Source organism: Cebidichthys violaceus, unplaced genomic scaffold, assembly GCF_023349555.1.
Source record: "Cebidichthys violaceus isolate CVI_PGR_0920_01 unplaced genomic scaffold, fCebVio1.0.p SCAF_23, whole genome shotgun sequence".
Lineage (NCBI taxonomy): Eukaryota > Metazoa > Chordata > Actinopteri > Perciformes > Stichaeidae > Cebidichthys > Cebidichthys violaceus.
Genome location: NW_027176406.1, coordinates 286,500 through 303,898, shown reverse-complemented (window position 1 = coordinate 303,898; position 17,399 = coordinate 286,500). Strand labels below are relative to the sequence as shown.

Sequence of the window (17,399 nt, the reverse complement as noted above, 5' to 3'; positions counted from 1 at the left end):
TATATACATATACATATATATATATATATATACACATACATACATACATACACACACATATATACATATATATATATATATATATATGGACATCCATCATAGCCCAAACCAAAAGAAATACAACAGGAACCAGTAAAAGTGAAAAATGAATGTGACTTCACTGAAAACATGAAACTACATGAATCATGACAATGACTGAGGAAATGATGGCAGCAGATGTAAACAAGCCTCACAAGAGCAGCTGCATGTTCTCAGGAGGCCATCTAGTGTCCAGACGTGAGGAGTGCAGCGCATGTATCAGTGTCTGGGTTCATTTTATTTTTTGGGGCAAACAAAAGTGAAGAGCAGCTTAATTATGAGATGCCTTTATTGTACTTTTTGGAATCCAGTGACACCGACACGAGAAAATGGTCCTATCCCTTCCTCCCCCTTTACATACACAACCTGAGAGGGAGGGGCTGCAGGGCGGGATGCACCGTGATCCCGCTTGTAGTCTTAAATTAAACACAGAGATAATAGCGAAGACACACCCAGGTGCTTTTCCACAGACACGCACGACATGCATTCAAAAAAAAAGGACTTCAGGGAACGCAGTGACTCCTGGTTCACATGTACGCTTTGTCTTAAAGTAAAAAAAAGACAACAAAATGAATACCACTTAAAAAAACAAAACAGTTAGCTGTCTTTATGGCCCACGATCAGTCTATAATTCAGGCTCCGTCAATTTTCCACTTACAGGAGAAAACAAAAAAAAAGGCAAAGAGACACTACTATTCATACAGGGAAAATGGTTTAAATATGGAAGTGAATGGTTCATAGCTTTCATATTTTAGTCTTTTTTTCATTTAATTGGTTTTTCAATTAATGGTATACTTTAATGAGAATACAATTGTCTCACTAAAAATCAGCTCATCTAGTAAAACTAAGCCACCGACTGTCTCCCTGCTGTATCTAAGTAAAATATATAAAGTCCAGTCAAGGGGCTCAGTAGGCCGTTGGTCCAATCGGGAGTGGTTCTCTTCAGTCCTCCTCGCTGCCGCTGGCCGAACGCTCCTGAAACACAGATTCACTTTTTGTTATCTAGCAGAAGTACAGAAAGAGCTACACAAGAGCGTAGAGTCCGCTCACACTATGACACGTTTAAATGGCACAATTTACATCACTGAACAAAAAGGCAAAGGGAGCATCTTCACACTACTACTATCAGCGTTTGCCTCTCAGTGGGATGCTGCGCTTGTGTTCGTCTCGCCTCACCTCTTCCTGTTCCTCCTCGCTGTCATCGTCGCTCACCACAGGTTTAGCCCGGGCCCCGCGGCCCCTCCGTCGTTGTCCTTTTCCCCCTCGGTCCCCCTTTTCTTTCCGGCTCAGCTTGATCTTCACCTTCACTGAACGAGCTGACAGAAAGCGGGAAAAAAAAAGAGATCACAAACACGGTCGCGTTCAATGCGCCTCCCCCGGGCCTATTGCCTCAACGCTCCGGTGTGAAACACTTCTGTTTCCGATACTCACATTCAGACTCGGAGCCTTCGTCCAGGTCGTCCTCCTCCTCCTCACTTTCCTCTCCTTCGCTCTCGTCATCCTTCTCGATCTTCTGTCTCACACTGGTGAAGACGGACTGCAGCACAATGGAGTCCTCATAGATCTGAAAGGTTTACACCAGGATCACTACGACGTTGAGTTTCAGCTTATTCCACTTATTGTGACTGAGAAACGTTCTGAAGAGGTTTAATTTACTCAAACATTTCCAACGTCGGCGAGTGTGTGTGTGCTTGTGGCTTAACTCACCAGAGACCCCTCCAGGTTGAAAGTCTGGGCATTTTGACACAGCAGCATCACGTCCTTCTCCAGGTCGTTCAGGCTGCGGTACTTGTGGCTCCGGATCCTCTCCTGGTGGCGGGATGGGGACAAAGGACGGCAGCGGTCAGACAAACGGGAGATACTCGGATGATACAGCACAGAGGAACAGCTGTAAAAATCTTAAAAAGGATAGTCCGGATGAATGGGGTTGTATGAGGTGCTCATCCACAGTCAGTGTATCACCTACAGGAGACGCCCCGGGTACATCATCTCAAATGAACACCATATTTACAATACTTTCTTTATGTTGCCGTCAGACAGTTCTTTCTGAAGGGGACTGGAAGCTTTTATCGATGCTTCTTCAAAGCCACAAAACATTCATTTTACTGGCAGTACGCTGCAGTTCAGTCTACGGCTGCCTTGATCTGTTAGTTTGTGTTATTGTGGGACTTTGGTGAAAAAAACAAAGTCACACAATGACACAAACCAACTAACCAATCGAAGTAGATGTAGACCAGCTCCTCCTGTGTTCTGAGAGGTAAAATTAATGTTTTTGTCATGGGCTGTCTGACGGCAAGGTAAATATATGGTACACTTAAACAGATTTTAAATTTTTTAGGTGTCTAAAATACATTTTGCTGCTGCCCCCCCCGTCCACAGCAGCACATTTCTTTGCTTCCCCACCAGTGCTGCTGTCCGTTTCTCCAAACTGGAGGCGTGCCGACCGTCTCTCACCTACTGTGGGTGTATGGATAAGTACCTCATACGACTCCATTTTAAAAACATCTGAACTATCCCTTTAACACGAAGAGGAGATGGACTTTCACCCTCACCTTGATCTTCCTGAAGTCCACTGGTTTGCGGATGAGCTCGTAGTACTCGGGCAACTCCTTGCGAGAAGGCAGCTGGATGAAGACTTCGCTCAGCTGTCGCCCGTTAGTACTGAAACAAGGCGGCAGGTTTCTTAGTATGCATCACAGTTAGTCAATGCCAAATCTAAAACTACCACTTAATGAATCAAAAAAAAAATGAAGCTTCTTTTCTTCAGATTACGTAAATATAATTTCTGACAATTCTTCCGAGTAGCTTCACCGAGGTGACCTCTCATATTCGACTGTCCTCACCCGTCCTTGTATTTGATGACGGCGTCAACGATCTTCTTCATCTTCTTCGTGAGGGACGAGGGGTTGGGGGAGAGCTTCTCGGCGGGCGGGCGGCCTCGTTTCTTCGCCTTCTTCACCTCCTCGTCCTTGTCCCGCCCGCGGCCGCTGCTGGAGCTGGGCGTGGCCGGGCCCCCGTCGTGGTCGCGGTCCCTCTTGCGCTTTCGGGTCGTCTTTTTGTGGCGCACCTCCTCTTCGATGTCCTCTAGATTTCCCTCCTCTATGGCCTGCGGGGGGGGAGGAGGAATTAGAACGCGGCCAAAAAAAAAACAACGATTCACTTCGAAGACGCAAAGTAAGAATATTTCCTAACTCAACGTGAGGACGTCTCACCTTGAGCCACTGCTTCTCAGTGAGCGAGTCGCTGTAGTCCACCTCTTTACGCTGGCGGGATCCTCTGCCGAACATCTTCTCCTCCTCCTCCTCGCAAGTTAGCCTCTCCACCTCGGCGTCATCTTTCAAAATCCAGCTGGGCATGTCGTCCTCCTCCATCAGACGGGGTTTCCTCTTAGGGTTGCGGGCCTCCTCGCGGCGCCTGTCTAGATCCATGCGCTGGAGTGAATACAAACAACAAAGAAACGATTAGTGGATTCAGATTATAAAGTTAAAAAGTATTTAAAAAAAGAAAAGAAAATGTATAAGGAAGTGGGATTAACCATGAATAGTTCAAACTCCTCTTCACTTCTGGCTATCATCTGATTGACCGTTTCATCATCGGGCACTTCGTCTTCCTCCTGCGGACAAATAAGACAAAAAGTGAATAACAGGAGACTAAGGGCAGATTTCTGTGGCACCTGAGCCACTTTATAGAACTAAAGACTCTCACCTATCAAAAAGGGGGGAAAATTCATCAATTTATATTACTTTTTACAATACGTACGAGTGTAAATAGCAGTTATCAGTAGAACTACAATTGAATGTTGGGATTAAGAAGGAAAAAAAAATTAGTCAAAAGGGAAACGCTTAAGTTTTAACCATCAAAGGTTTGTGTAGAAGCAGAAATACATAAAAGAAGAAGTCTGTATTGACGAAAGCTCACAAATCCTAAGAAAAGAGGGAAATAAAGAAAAAAGAAAGCAGAGAATGGAGGTGTAACACCACACAGGAAGAAGTGGGCGGGTGAGGTACGGCGCAACAGGTTCAGATTTCACCCACCCACGCCCCCCTAGCACGGCAGCCTCCTTGAGCCACGACCTCGTCCTGTTCCTCGTGCTCCAGGATGGCCTGCAAGAAGGCCCGGCGCTCGCAGCCGGAGGACTTCTGGTCGAACATGCCGGCCTGGATGACCTTCTGGTCCACGTTCAGCTTGTACTTGGCCGCCGCCAGGATCTTCTCCTCCACGCTGTTGACGGTGCAGAGGCGGAGCACGCGCACCTCGTTCTGCTGACCGATGCGGTGGGCTCGGTCCTGGGCCTGCAGGTCCTGTAGGGGGTACACACACACACACACACACACACGGTGATTAGTTCAGACGGGATATTACAGAAAGCCAAACGCGTCGGTGGTATGAACTCATTTTCTGTTTTACTATTGGGCGATCCCCACAGCTCACCGCTTCTGATTTTTTTAAGGTTGAAGACTTTGTGCTTAAGTTCCCCTCATCAAATATGAATAACTCTCTTTTAGCCCTTGATCCAACTTGCTAATATTCCTATATTTGGATATTGATGCATGTTTTTCTTCGCATCATATCTCGCTGCCCGATGTTAAGTTGTGTAGAAGAAAAATTCACAGAAATGGAACGCGAACAACAAAAAACAAACAAAACAGGAAAACATCAGAACTCAAATCCGTTGTTACTTTTACACACAACATTTATAGTAATGGTGTCAGACGAACAGTATCCACGTTAGTATTAATACGATATATAGAATATACGTGGGATGTAGTAGACGACTATATTTCAAACATCAAGAACACAGAATTTTCTAAGCCTCCGGTATGAGGCTTCAGTGTTTCGCTTCTCTTGTTCTCTCAGAAACAAAACGTTCCAAAAACTCACATACCCAGCGGAACACTTCCCCCGCTCATCCAGGCCGCTCTGTTGGGCGCGTGTGTGAGTGACGTATGAGGCGCGTGTTTTTGTATCAAGAGGGGGAAAAAAGCCCGGCGAGGGCGGAAGAAGTGAAGCGCCAAAAACGAGCTCATGTGTGCCGAGTTTGGAAACGGCAATGGAAGAAGACCAAACTAGCCCCCGCGTTGTTTTGCGGTACGTGTCTATACTAGTAATTACGGTAAGAGCGTCTAAGAGATGACCTTCCGGCGAACCTCAATTTCACAGTCAATAATTAATAAATAAAAATACATAAATAAATCAAACAAAATGAATAAATATTAAATAAAGAATAAAATAAATTTAAAAAACAAACAAACTACTGCCTGTAAACTGTATTTTAGAGAAAATTTGAATTTCAAGTGTGAATAATTAGTCAAACTTAATAAATCAGACTTCAACATACACCCCGAAGGAGTGTTACTGAGAAACTTCCTGTTTCCACCCATTTCACTTAAATATGACAGCAGACTGTCACTCAGACAATAGGAGGAGATTCTGAGCCCTCTAAAGTGTCACACACTGAGCTGTGTTCCCTCTCAGGTTAGCTCATCACAAGGATCACCATCATATGCATCAAATGATTAAAACAGTGATATAAACATCATGGCATAGCCTAAAAGCACAGAGGTTATTAATAAGCCATACTGCTTTGATTCCCAGAGATATGTGCGTCGGCGTACCTGATGTGGGTTCCAGTCGCTGTCATAGATGACGACCGTGTCAGCAGACTGCAGGTTGAGGCCCAGGCCTCCGGCCCTGGTGCTGAGCAGGAACACAAAGTACTCCGAGGCCGGGTCATTGAATGTCTTCAGCAGCATGCCGCGGTCCTCCGCCTTGGTGGTTCCTGTGGGAGGAGGACAAAGGATTGTAAAAAGAGTGCGCAGGAAGTGAGTCTCAACCGAAGGATTAATAGCATCAGGCCCACAAACACTTGGCCGGGTGTCTCACCGTCCAGACGCAGGTACTTGAAGCCTCGGTAGGCAAAGTAGTCCTCCATGATGGTCATGAGTGTGGTCATTTGACAGAAGAGCAGCACTTTGTGGTTGGTGGCCCTCAGCTTGGGCAGGATGCGGTCCAGCAGCTCAAACTTCCCAGAGGAGCGGTACAGGTCAGGTCTGGAGCAGGCAGGAGGGAGAAATATGAGCGGGACGAACGCAACCAGTGTGTGACATATATTCACCCTCACAAGCATAGCACACGCACACACGCACACACACGCACACACACACACACACACACACACACACACACACACAAGCTTTACGTACCCGCTCACGGTCCCGCCGGAGTAGCCGAGATGCTCCGAGAAAGACTCCTGTAACAAACGAACAAACACAAAACGGTCACGTTCATTCCATCTGCAGCCGTTTCTACTTTCCTCGTGCGTTCAGGCTGGAGCTTCTGTTTCCTTACCTCAATGTGCTGGAACATGTAGGGGTGGTTGCAGATCTTTCTCAGTTGCATGATAGTGTTCATCAGGGTCTTCGTGCCACCTTTACCCTAGACGACGTAGAAGAGGGAAAAGCTTTTTAGTTTTGTTTAGGCATTCAAATGAGGATTTTTTTGTACGATACTAAAATGTCTACAAAATGATGTTTTCACCGACGAAATGTAAAAAAAGACGTCGTTGTCGTCTTCTTCTCCTTACCTTCTTGTCCTTTTCTGACCCATCTGTGAGCAACACTCCCTTGGCCTGCATGTGTCTGTACAAAACCCTCTGCAGGGCCGACATGTCGCACTTAATCACGTACTCCACCTACAAACCAACGACGAAGGGAGGAGAAAAAAAAGAAGAGATTTTAAATATTGAGCTTAAACATTCATGAAGGAATGAAATGGTGGAAGAATGAAATGTCATCGCAACGAGAGCGAACAAGCTGACCTTCTCGGGCAGCTGAGCCTCGACTTCTTTCTTGAGTCGGCGCAGCAGGAACGGCCTGAGCACTTTGTGTAAACGTCGAATGATCAGAATGGTCTCCTCTTCATTCAGGTCAACCTGGCGGAAAAAAAACCCAAACAAAACATCCAGCTCATTGTTATGTGGAGGTCTTTGTGAAAATACGACGCTACGGTGCACCCCGATCCGGACCGCCACTCACCTTCTCTCCGGTCATGGCGAAGGGGGCGTTGAACCACTGTTCGAACGTGGTGCAGCTCTTGAAAATGGTGGGCAGGAGGAAGTTGAGCAGGGCCCAGAGCTCGGGCAGCTTGTTCTGCAGCGGAGTGCCGGTGAGCAGCACGCGGCGCGGGGCCAAGTAGTGGGTGTTCAGCACCTGGGTCAGCTTACAGTGGTGGTTCTTCATGCGGTGGCCCTCGTCCACGATCATGTACTTCCAGCGAAGCTTTGGGAGGAAACATAGGAGTTAGAGAGAGAGACTTTTTTTTTTTTTTTCCTCTTTCTTGCATGCGACTTTAAACCAAACCCGAGGGTCGCTCCCTTACCTTTGCTAGCACCTGCTTGTCTTTGATAATGTACTCGTACGTGGTGAGCAGCACGTTGAACTTGCCACTGCGCAAGATGGGAACGAACGCACGGCGAGCAGCTGGAGACCCCTGAAAACAAACGGAATTGATTTCAGGTTATGTTCGACAACTCTACCGCATAAAAAAAATAAAATAAAACATAATCATTGAGCGTGTAGTTGACTGTGGCTTTTAAACTCTTTTTGTCAAGGGACTAACCTTGTAGGAGATTTTCACGACGGATGGGGCCCACTTATCAAACTCGTAGACCCAGTTTGATAGAGTTCTGAAAACAAAAGACAGAAAGAGACAAACGGTGAACATAAGAACACAACTCGTGCACCTTTCTGTAAAAGCTGTCGTCTTGGCTGCGGAGGATGCGTTAGGGCTTACGAGAGAGGTACGATGATGAGGAAGGGCCCGTTGAGGCGCTTCAACTCCATGAGGTAAGTGATGAGGGCGATGGTCTGGATGGTTTTGCCCAGACCCATCTCATCCGCCAGGATGCCATTCAAGTTGTTGTTGTAAAGCGACACCAGCCACTCCAAACCTTTGACCTGCGCAGGAAAAAATGGGTCAACGTTAGCTTCCGGGGTTCGCTCGGCTCACTGAACGGCGATCGCTTGTACTCGGTGCGGCGTGTTGTCGGGCTGCGTACCTGGTATTGCTTGAGCTGCCCGTTGATCAGCAGCGTGGACTGCTTCTCCACCTTCTCGGTGACGGCGTGGGCCACGGCGTAGTACGACTGCAGGCCTCGGTTGAAACTCGCATTGCCGTACTCGTCGTCCACGTCCTGCTTGGCGTGTCTGGTGGAAGGAGATGGAAGGGGGGGGGGGACAAAATACGGTGAGGTTTGGGCAACAACAAGATTGCATGACCCAAAGGCAATTTTTAGAGTTATCTCAGTGGTTCCATCTTACTCGATGATATGCAGGACATCCACTTCAGAGACTTCTTCGCTGTCAGGGTCGGGAATCTTCTTCTTCTCCTCTGCTGGCGCTGAAGCTGCTGCAGCCGCCGCTGCCGCTGCCGCTGCTGCAGCCGCCGCTGCTGCAGAGGAATGAGGTTGCTCCTCTTCTTCCTCCTGACGCCAAAAAAAAGAAAAAAAAGAAAGAAAAAAAAGGGGGGGGGTTTAGAAAACTGTTTGCCAGAAATCACAAAGTGACCATTTTGCTTTGACGTATAGATCCCTGCAGCACACACCTCCTCCTCCTCTTCTTCTGAACCGCTTTCTTCGCTGTCTGAGCGCGGCGCTACTTCATATCTGCGAGAGAGGAACAAAATGTTTTTGACACGGTGAGAAACATTTACGAGACGGGTTTGCGTCTTTCACCATTTATTCCAGAACGTCTGCTTCCAACATTGCCACTGAATTCAACAAACAGTGAATGTCCCTCGCTTAAGTTATCGTTAGGCAGACTTGACACTGACCCCGGGTTCATTTCCAGCCAGGTCTCCAGCTGGCCGGCCTTCGGTGCTTCCATCCCGGTCAGGATCTTCCCACTGTCCATGTGGATCACCTTCACCGGCAGGTCGCTCATTTGACTGGTCTCATCTAAAGGCTAGGAGGAGACAAAACATCAACGCTGGAGTAAATAAAACCATGTCAGGTAGATCATTACGATTATAAACCGCTGATTCAAGTAGACGTGTTCCTCACCTCTCCATCAGGTCCCAGGACAGCAGTGCTACCCTCCATAGTCACCGGCTTCTGGGCGATAAGACATTTATTAAGTGATAAGACATTTACTTTAAGCAAAAAAATAATTTATTATTCAGTTATTAATCAGTATTTCAGCTCTAGTTGAACAGCAGGCTAGTTAGCTTTTTTTTCCAATCACTAAACCTTGTAAAAAAAATCTTTATTTAGACAAAATCCATTAAGACTGAGGACTCATTTTCAAAAGTTTTAGTCATATAAAAACAGAGTAGTGAGAACCATCGCCTATACAAAACAAAAGTGATTAGTTTCCACTGAACCCTGTTACTGTATGGCTTAATATTAATGGACTTCCACTGTTACTGTAAAGCTGTTAGAATTGTAGCCTATCTTCTATTTGCAATTAATATGCATTGAATCCAGTTCAATTATTTAAATTAAAATGATAATCTACTCTGGCTAAAGTAGCTTATCAAGAGTAAAATAATAGCTGTGATCTATACACACCTCTGCATTAACATCCCGCTGAAATGAAGGAACAGACACCTTAACGCTCTCATTACTTCAGGGCTCTTCATCTCATCAGTATCTGGGCCTCATGTTTAGTGGTCATAAAAGTTATCATGACCACGAAATCGCCTCATTCTACTTTGAGTTAGAAAAACAACAACCTGCAACCAGATCCGCCGGTGTTCCGGTTTAACGTTAATGAGTGACCGCGTGAACTGAACCGGAACACGGGCGGGCTGCATGTTTCAACACGTTACGCTTTTTTCCTCCTAATGCGCGACAATGACGAACGTTAACGGTCGACAAAGCTCCGCATGAAGTGGACGTTAGCCTTAACCAGCGAGTCTGAACTGCAACGGAACGTAACGGAACTTAAACTGTAACTTAACATAACGGAACTTAAACTGTAACTTAACATAACGGAACTTAAACTGTAACTTAACATAACGGAACTTCAACTGTAACTTAACATAACGGAACTTCAACTGTAACTTAACATAACGGAACTTCAACTGTAACTTAACATAACGGAACTTCAACTGTAACTTAACATAACGGAACTTAAACTGTAACTTAATATAACGGAACTTAAACTGTAACTTAATATAACGGAACTTAAACTGTAACTTAACATAACGGAACTTAAACTGTAACGGAGGGAAATGAAGACGGTGTAGACATCTTAACGCTGATAGACTCGACACGTCACATCAAAGATGTTTTATTGCGAAGATCACGACTCAACCTTTTCTCCTCGTCTCACTGCAATCTGAGAAACGCTAGCTGGCCAGTTGACCCCCCCCCCCCCCCCCTCTCTACGGATCTACACGATTCACGTGGATGACATATTTTGATTCAAAACGGCGAATTTCGCCGAAAAGCGACAAGTTTTACAGGTATGCCAATTTTTGAATACATTAAATGCCAGTCTGCGCGTTCTAAACGTTCACCTTCTTTTTCTTCTTCTTCTTCTTCTCTTTGAGGGCTTGCACGGCTTTGTGGGCGCGCACCAGCTCGGTGAGGTTCGCCACATACTCGTCCGTCTGCTGCAGCAGGTAGGCCAGACGCTTGTCTTTCTTCTGGTCGATAAGTTTACGGTAGCCTTCTTCATCTTCAGCCTGGAGGGAGGATTCAACAATGAACACAACCGCTAAAACAATAACAACAACCACAACAACAACGTCTAGATATTCCTGAAACTGTCGACAGCGAAAACGCATGCGTGTCTCCTTGATAAGAGTTTTGAGTCTCACCATCAGCCTACGCATTCTCTCCTTCTCGATGCGCTCGTTCTCTTTCTTCTGCTCGCGCTCGGTGTTGGCATGGTAGGTGGCGACGGCTTTGGTGGCTTTCTGGAGCTTCGCGGTGATGGAGCGGTGGTACTCCTTGAAATCCTTGGCGTGCTGCAGGATGCTGTTGAGGTATTCCTGTCAACGGAAAGGACGCAGAAAGCCACAGCTGTTGTATTATTTGACAAATAATAGTGAATAGAAACCTATTTTTATTCTCTTCTTTTTTTTCTCGTTAAACTTCTGTTTTCACTTTTTGCTCTGTTGAGAAATAATATTACTTTTTTTTTTGCTGTCTTGAATAAATCTGTTTTTGGGAAAACTAACGCAAGTCACAACTAAATAATAAAAAACATGCACCGAAAACAGGACGTTTAATTGGGTACAATCTGCAATATTCATAGAAACGGACAAATGAGCCCCTCCACCCTTTAAACCGCCCCCACCCACAGAAGTCTTCACCCCGAGGCGTACCTGGTGTTTCTGGCGACGTTTCCTTTCCTGTTCGATCTTCTGCTGTTTCTCAAGCTTTTCGGTGATGCGGGCTTCACGCAGCGACTGCCGTTTGCTGCGCTTGTAGGCCTTGGCGTTGAGGGCCGTTTCCAGAGCGGTGTCCCGGCGCATGCAGACCACCACCTCCTGACGCAGCTGTGGGCACAAAAAAACAGGCGATGCATTGAACACTTGTGTCTTTTCCACTTGGGAACAGAGGGTTCGATATGTGCTACAGTTGTCTGCACTCGAAGCATTTCTTGGCTACCTGTCTCTGGAAGTTGAGCAGCCTCAGGGCCTTGAGCTCGATGGTGGCCTTGGTGCGCAGGTCACCGGCTAGAGAGCCAGGCAGGTTCTCCAGCTCCTGGATACGGTGAGCAATACGGGCCTGTAGCCTGTAGAATGCATAGATCCATGTCAAAGTCATGTAAATGATGTATCTTGCGTGTTTAATAAATACCATGTCATTAGGAAATGTACATTGCACACTTCAACACTGCTGCGTTTCGCTCCACACCCCGTTTCTCACCTGTACTCTCTCTCCTGGAGGATCTCCACCGGGTCCAGCCCGCGAGGCTTTTGGATGGGGGTTATGCGGTTCTGCTTCTGGTGGAGCATCATGGGAGGGGGCTGGGCGGGCTGTCCCGGGGACTGCGTTTGAGGGGGCATCACCGGGGAGGCGGCGGGGGGAACGGAGGGGGGAGCGGGAGAGGGTCTGCCGGTGGGCTGAGGTGGGATCAGCTTCTGTGGAGGGTTGGAGGGGGCCGCGGCATTCACCATCGGTCCTGGAGGAGAGGAGTCAGGAGAGGTCAGATCCTGCCGCGTGTGCATGTGAGACACACAACGTGATGACGGAGTTGAGCCGCAAGACTAAGTTTACCTTCAGGCCATGATTTAGGGGGTCCGTTGGTAGGCGGGCCTTGCATACCGGGGGGAACTCCTGCAGGTCCAGGAGGCACCATATTAGGACCTACCATGCCTAAAACAAGAACAATTTGATTTAGTGAATATTGTGAACGTTTATAAATAATGAATTCACTTTCAGCCACCAGGTGTCTCTGCTGAGCTATCCTACATCCTGCTTTCTTTGTTCAAAGCTCATGTTTGGATATCATTTTGTCATTACAGGGGCATTACAAAAACACACTAAACCGGCTTCCTGTGGGCCCAACTTAACTCACCGTGTGGTCGGTTGTAGTTGGCCTGAGCGGGTCCCGGAACAGCTCCAGGCCCAACCCCAGGCCCAATGCCCGGCCCCGTGGAGGGCGGCATGTTGGGCATCGGCTGTTGCTGCATCCCCGGCATGGGCCTCTTCCCCTGCACGGCCATCTGCAGGTGGTCCGGTAAGGGCTGACTGCGTGCCAGCATCTTGTACGCCATAATCTGAGCCCTGAGTTGGTGCAACTGGTTCTGGTTGAAAGGCGCTGGCCCACCTGCGCCGCCGGGTCCACCTCCTGCCACGCTGGGTCCGCCCGGACCCTGGGGACCCCCGCGGTTAGGTTGACCCATTACCTGGTTCAGGTCCCCGCTGCCCTCCATGGGGCCGGCCCCGGGGCCGGGAGGACCACCGGGCATCATGGGCCCGGGGGGACCTCCGGGCATCATGGGGCCGGAGGGAGGGCCGTTGGCTGGGACGGGGCTGGGTGCGTGCTCCGAGCCTCCCAATGGAGAGGGGTAACCTGAGGAACACGGAACAGATGCATCATGGGTATGCCAAATTATTCATTGCTCTGTTAGACATCGCACACTAACGTACTATTCATACTAAGTATGACGTAACATTTAGTACGAGGTGCGTTTCGATTGACTTAACGTGGATTTATTCGAGATTAGCAAGAATTTTCTGAGTAGAGTGGTTATACACAACCGTCCCAAAATGCATTGCAGCTCTTCAGACTGTCCAATGGCGGACTGAGAGGAAGACGGTTTAAACACGTTAATAAATAAATAATTAGGAATGCCGGCGAGTTACGTTTTGGAACAATTAAGAGGAAAAACGAGGAAGAAAACACTAAAACATGTAATAATCTAAATTTGCCTTAAATTAATACCGGAAAATATTACATTGAATGGAAGACAGTTTCCATTCAACGGTGGCTCGGACCGGTAAAGTCGCGATCGATAGTCATGTGGTCGATCCAGTCATGTGACGCAGAGAAGACGTATTGCTCGAGTTTACTTCAGGGTGAACAGTCTGCTGCTAATGGAATACTTCATCATTAATTTAGTAGGCAGTACATACTGATCCGAGTATGTAGCACGCAATACGTTCGTATGCAATTCTGAACACAACTCGAAGCTTCAACTTATGTTAACAACTCAGCCAAATTTGACCATAATAAAAGTTAAAATACTGAGTATGAACTAAGTAACATGTAGTTTTATTCTCCAAGACTGCCCAGGAAACCACATCTGAACAAAACACTCTTTACCTCCGTTAAACACAGAACCGTCTCCATATCAAACACACTACTATTGGTTCACATCAGTGTTCTTCTGCGTCTCTTACTTCCTATTCTCTGACTGAGTGCTTTTTGTAGATGCAGCTGCCTTTGTTGTTGTCTGAAAGGGGAAGCCCCTCAGCCCCGCCCCTCCCGTTGTCCTGCCTACTGCTGTCTGCTCATGCTGCCAAATGAGCAACAGCAGCACAAGAGAAACCGGCTGGATGGGTTCTCTCTCTCTCTCTCTCTCTCACACACACACACACACACTCACTCACTCTCTCTCTCACACACTCACTCTCTCTCTCTCACACACTCACACTCTCTCTCTCACACACTCACACTCTCTCTCTCACACACTCACACTCTCTCTCTCTCTCTCACACACACACACACACACACACACACTATCCGTTCTGACTGTGCGGCGCTTTTCAGGGACAAAAAAAAAAAAAGTATCCTTCTAATCTTTTCTCCAATCGACGACGTACTCAAATAATCTGAGGATTCAAACTGGCAACCCTCGTGAGGCATGCAGACCACGCCACCAAAGACATTCGCAAGAGAAATGCATTTCCTGTCGACAACTTCCGACCTGGGACGCAATGTTCCATTGAGCGCAGCGTTGCGTGACGTTACCTTGGGAATGTTGGTCCATCGGGCTCGGAGGGGGTCCCATCCCACTGTGGCCCCCTGGTCTCATGTTCATGCCCTTCATCTGAGCATAGCGGGGGTCATCGGGCATCCCCTTCTCATGCATGGCTTCCATGGGCTGATTAAAAAGATCATCATACATGAAACGTATTTTGATGAGAGGTTGGAACATTCATTTTGAATGCTATATTGGAGGCAAATAGGTAAAAAAAGTTAGTTCTTACTGCATAATCACAAAAAATAATGCAAACCATTACAGAATTCATTTAGTGTATTTTCAACCGAAGAGGAAACAAATAATTAAACGGCTTTTTACTTTGTGCAGCTGGTGCATGTTGTCCTGAGGATATCCTGAGGGTCCCTGCGGAGGGTGCGGGTGTCCAGACCCAGGAGGTCCCGGGCTAGGCCCCATCATGCTGTGGGCCGAGCCGGGAGAGGGACCGGGGCTCGGGCCCATCATGCCTCCCGGAGATGGCCCCGGGCCTGGGGAGGGTCCCGGCCGAGGCGTCCCTCCCATCGGGGGGTCAGGAGTGGACATCTCTCAGGGGAACCTGGGAACGTGTGGCGGCAGAAAGTACCCCTGTGAGGAAGAGACGACAACAGGAATCAAGGCGCTGTCCAGAATCCACCTGGAATATTTCATTATTTATTTACAGCGCAGTAGTTGTTCGAGTCCAAATTATGGAGTAGACTGAGCTACACAATCAACTTTGATCATTTTAGCAATGTAAAAACAGTTTGAATATAATACTCTGCAAAATGGAGATAATGAAACTTTCATTGGAGCTTCTTTTTTTATTTGTCCATTTCCATTTTTTCCCGGAGCACAAACTCACCAGACACGGTTGGGCTTGACCTGCTGAGGTCCAGCTCACCGCAGCCCGACGAGCTCAATGCACCGTAATATTTACATATGAAAAACTCAACCATGACCACTCTTTCAAATTACAGTTGCACCGTTAATCGCAATCATACGTAAACGGCGCAGTCAAAGAGCACAGGACAGCCGGCTCTCTATAACCTCTGCGGATCACTGAGAGTGTCGAATAACTATTTTGGAAAAGTGATGCTACTGTTGTGTTTGTCAAGATGTACCGTTTGGTGCTTTGTCACGTTTAAACCACATTTAAAATGCAGACCTGCTGTCGTTGTGCTAACTTAAACCAAAACCTCCAAACCACAGCTAATCACAACTGTTTCTATAATGCTGTGGGGTTCACTGTGCTTTCACATCTATCCAATCATGAACCTTTGAGAACTCAAATTGTGACAGATGGTCGGTTGCTGAATGGAAGGAGATCACTCACAACACTGATAGCACACATCTGACTTGGGAAGCAACAAGTCAGAGACTAAAGAGATGAAGCCATATACACAAATGATCAAATGATGAGCTTCACACACACACAGTGGATGTTCAAGAGATCAACTAAACTGTCACTTTATGGGTCAAACAATGATGTAGAAGCGTCTCCGTTCAACAATACACAACCGCTGGTGACACAGACGGCCGCTGAAAGTCACAGAGAGAACAGTTTTTCAAAGTAAAAACTTCGCGCCATTCCGGTTGTTACGATGTTTACATTTACAAACACGTTGTATCAAATAACAGTTAAGATAGCTAGTATTAGCATGTGTAGCTTTACCAGCGTTAGCCAGGCCTAGCAGGACTTTATAGTTAACGTTACACTTCGTCCGTGTACAAACGGTAAGCCCGTCATTGAAACCCCCAGTTTCACGTAACGCGATAACAGCTTCCCGGTATTCACCGGAGAGCTGGTTCGCCGGTAAAACGACACTATATTTGTTGGGTAAAAGCGACAAAGAGCAGCAGCCCGACCGAGGCTAGCATGCTAGCTAGGTAAAAGCCTGTATTGATACCACAACATAAGCTGGCTGCCGACGGTGCCTAGCATGCTAGCGAGCTAGTCCGGTTAGCCTAGCCGGCCACGCTCGCACAGGCCAATTGGGCACAAAAAAAATGTGTTGTTTTTCAAGATGTTTCTCGAGATGCGTAGACGTGTGAAAGGTTAGAGCATCCCTCATCGCCGGGGCTGATTGATCCAACGCGCCACCCGTACCCTTGGCACGGTGCTCCGCTCTAAGCACATTTCCAAAAACAATTTTCATTCATTGCACACTGTCGCGCCACGGCAGCGGCACTGTAATGTCGGGTCTCGTCGTTTTCTCAACAAAAAAGCGCCGTTTAAAAGCGCACGTATCCTCTCCACAGCGGCGTGAAACACAGACAAAACTCTCTCGAACTCATAACCGAATCGTAGTTGACTTACACTAATGGTGAACGCTGATGTTTAAATCCTCGCCGGTTGCAACGTCTCTCGGTTTTTTTCCTCCTAGCCAGAAACAAAGACCGACCTACCCAGTTGGTTTTTTTCCTTCACCCCCCTCTCTCGGTAGATTGTATCGCAGAGACCGGCCTCCTGTGCGACTCCGCAGCGCCCCCCATCCACCGTCTCGCTCACTTCCCGCATGCCCAGTGAGGGATGCGTTAACAGGCAGGAATGGAGGATGGGGGATGGGTATTTGTGGAAGAGACGAGCAGGAATGCTCATATTACTACGCTTATATGTCTCTGTGGAAACACGCGAATACGTGCAAGAACACCGTAACTTAATTAGGCCGCGAGATATTAGTGGCGCGAGGGAGGCAAAACACCATACAGTTGTCGGTACCTCGTTATTGTCAGCCTGTATTTGTGTGATTATGCTTAAAACCCAGCAATTTATTCAATACCAGGGCTGACTCATTTTCACTATTGATTAATCTGATGAGCACTTCGTTTGATCAGAAATGTGATGTAAAATAAACATTATGTTCCCAAAAGCTTCATCAAAATGCTTGTTTTGGTCCATAGCG

General features: G+C 47.2%; 1 protein-coding gene across 7 annotated transcripts; it reads right to left on the bottom strand.

The window, feature by feature from the left end:
- Positions 1-349: 349 nt before the first annotated feature.
- Positions 350-16,965, bottom strand: smarca4a (SWI/SNF related, matrix associated, actin dependent regulator of chromatin, subfamily a, member 4a). 7 transcript variants are annotated; one of them, XM_068719135.1, is made up of 34 exons: positions 16,814-16,949; positions 14,839-15,102; positions 14,508-14,640; positions 12,609-13,106; positions 12,308-12,406; positions 11,957-12,212; positions 11,696-11,822; positions 11,410-11,583; positions 10,900-11,073; positions 10,597-10,764; positions 9,137-9,187; positions 8,908-9,038; positions 8,680-8,740; positions 8,397-8,560; positions 8,135-8,282; positions 7,870-8,033; positions 7,696-7,762; positions 7,456-7,566; positions 7,113-7,355; positions 6,896-7,009; positions 6,662-6,769; positions 6,427-6,513; positions 6,282-6,328; positions 5,962-6,128; positions 5,694-5,857; positions 4,152-4,379; positions 3,614-3,691; positions 3,291-3,509; positions 2,922-3,184; positions 2,631-2,739; positions 1,786-1,887; positions 1,510-1,642; positions 1,255-1,394; positions 350-1,053 (listed from the first exon to the last, which is right to left on the bottom strand). In XM_068719135.1, the coding sequence occupies exons 2-34, from the start codon at positions 15,058-15,060 to the stop codon at positions 1,021-1,023; spliced, it is 4,983 nt and encodes a 1,660-aa protein (XP_068575236.1). In that variant the 5' UTR covers positions 15,061-15,102; positions 16,814-16,949; the 3' UTR covers positions 350-1,020. The 7 variants fall into 7 exon arrangements, with proteins under 7 accessions (XP_068575236.1, XP_068575234.1, XP_068575235.1 ...); XM_068719133.1 differs by having other exon boundaries at positions 4,113-4,379; positions 16,814-16,948; XM_068719134.1 differs by having other exon boundaries at positions 4,113-4,379; positions 9,137-9,184; positions 16,814-16,948.
- Between the last annotated feature and the right edge of the window lie 434 nt (positions 16,966-17,399).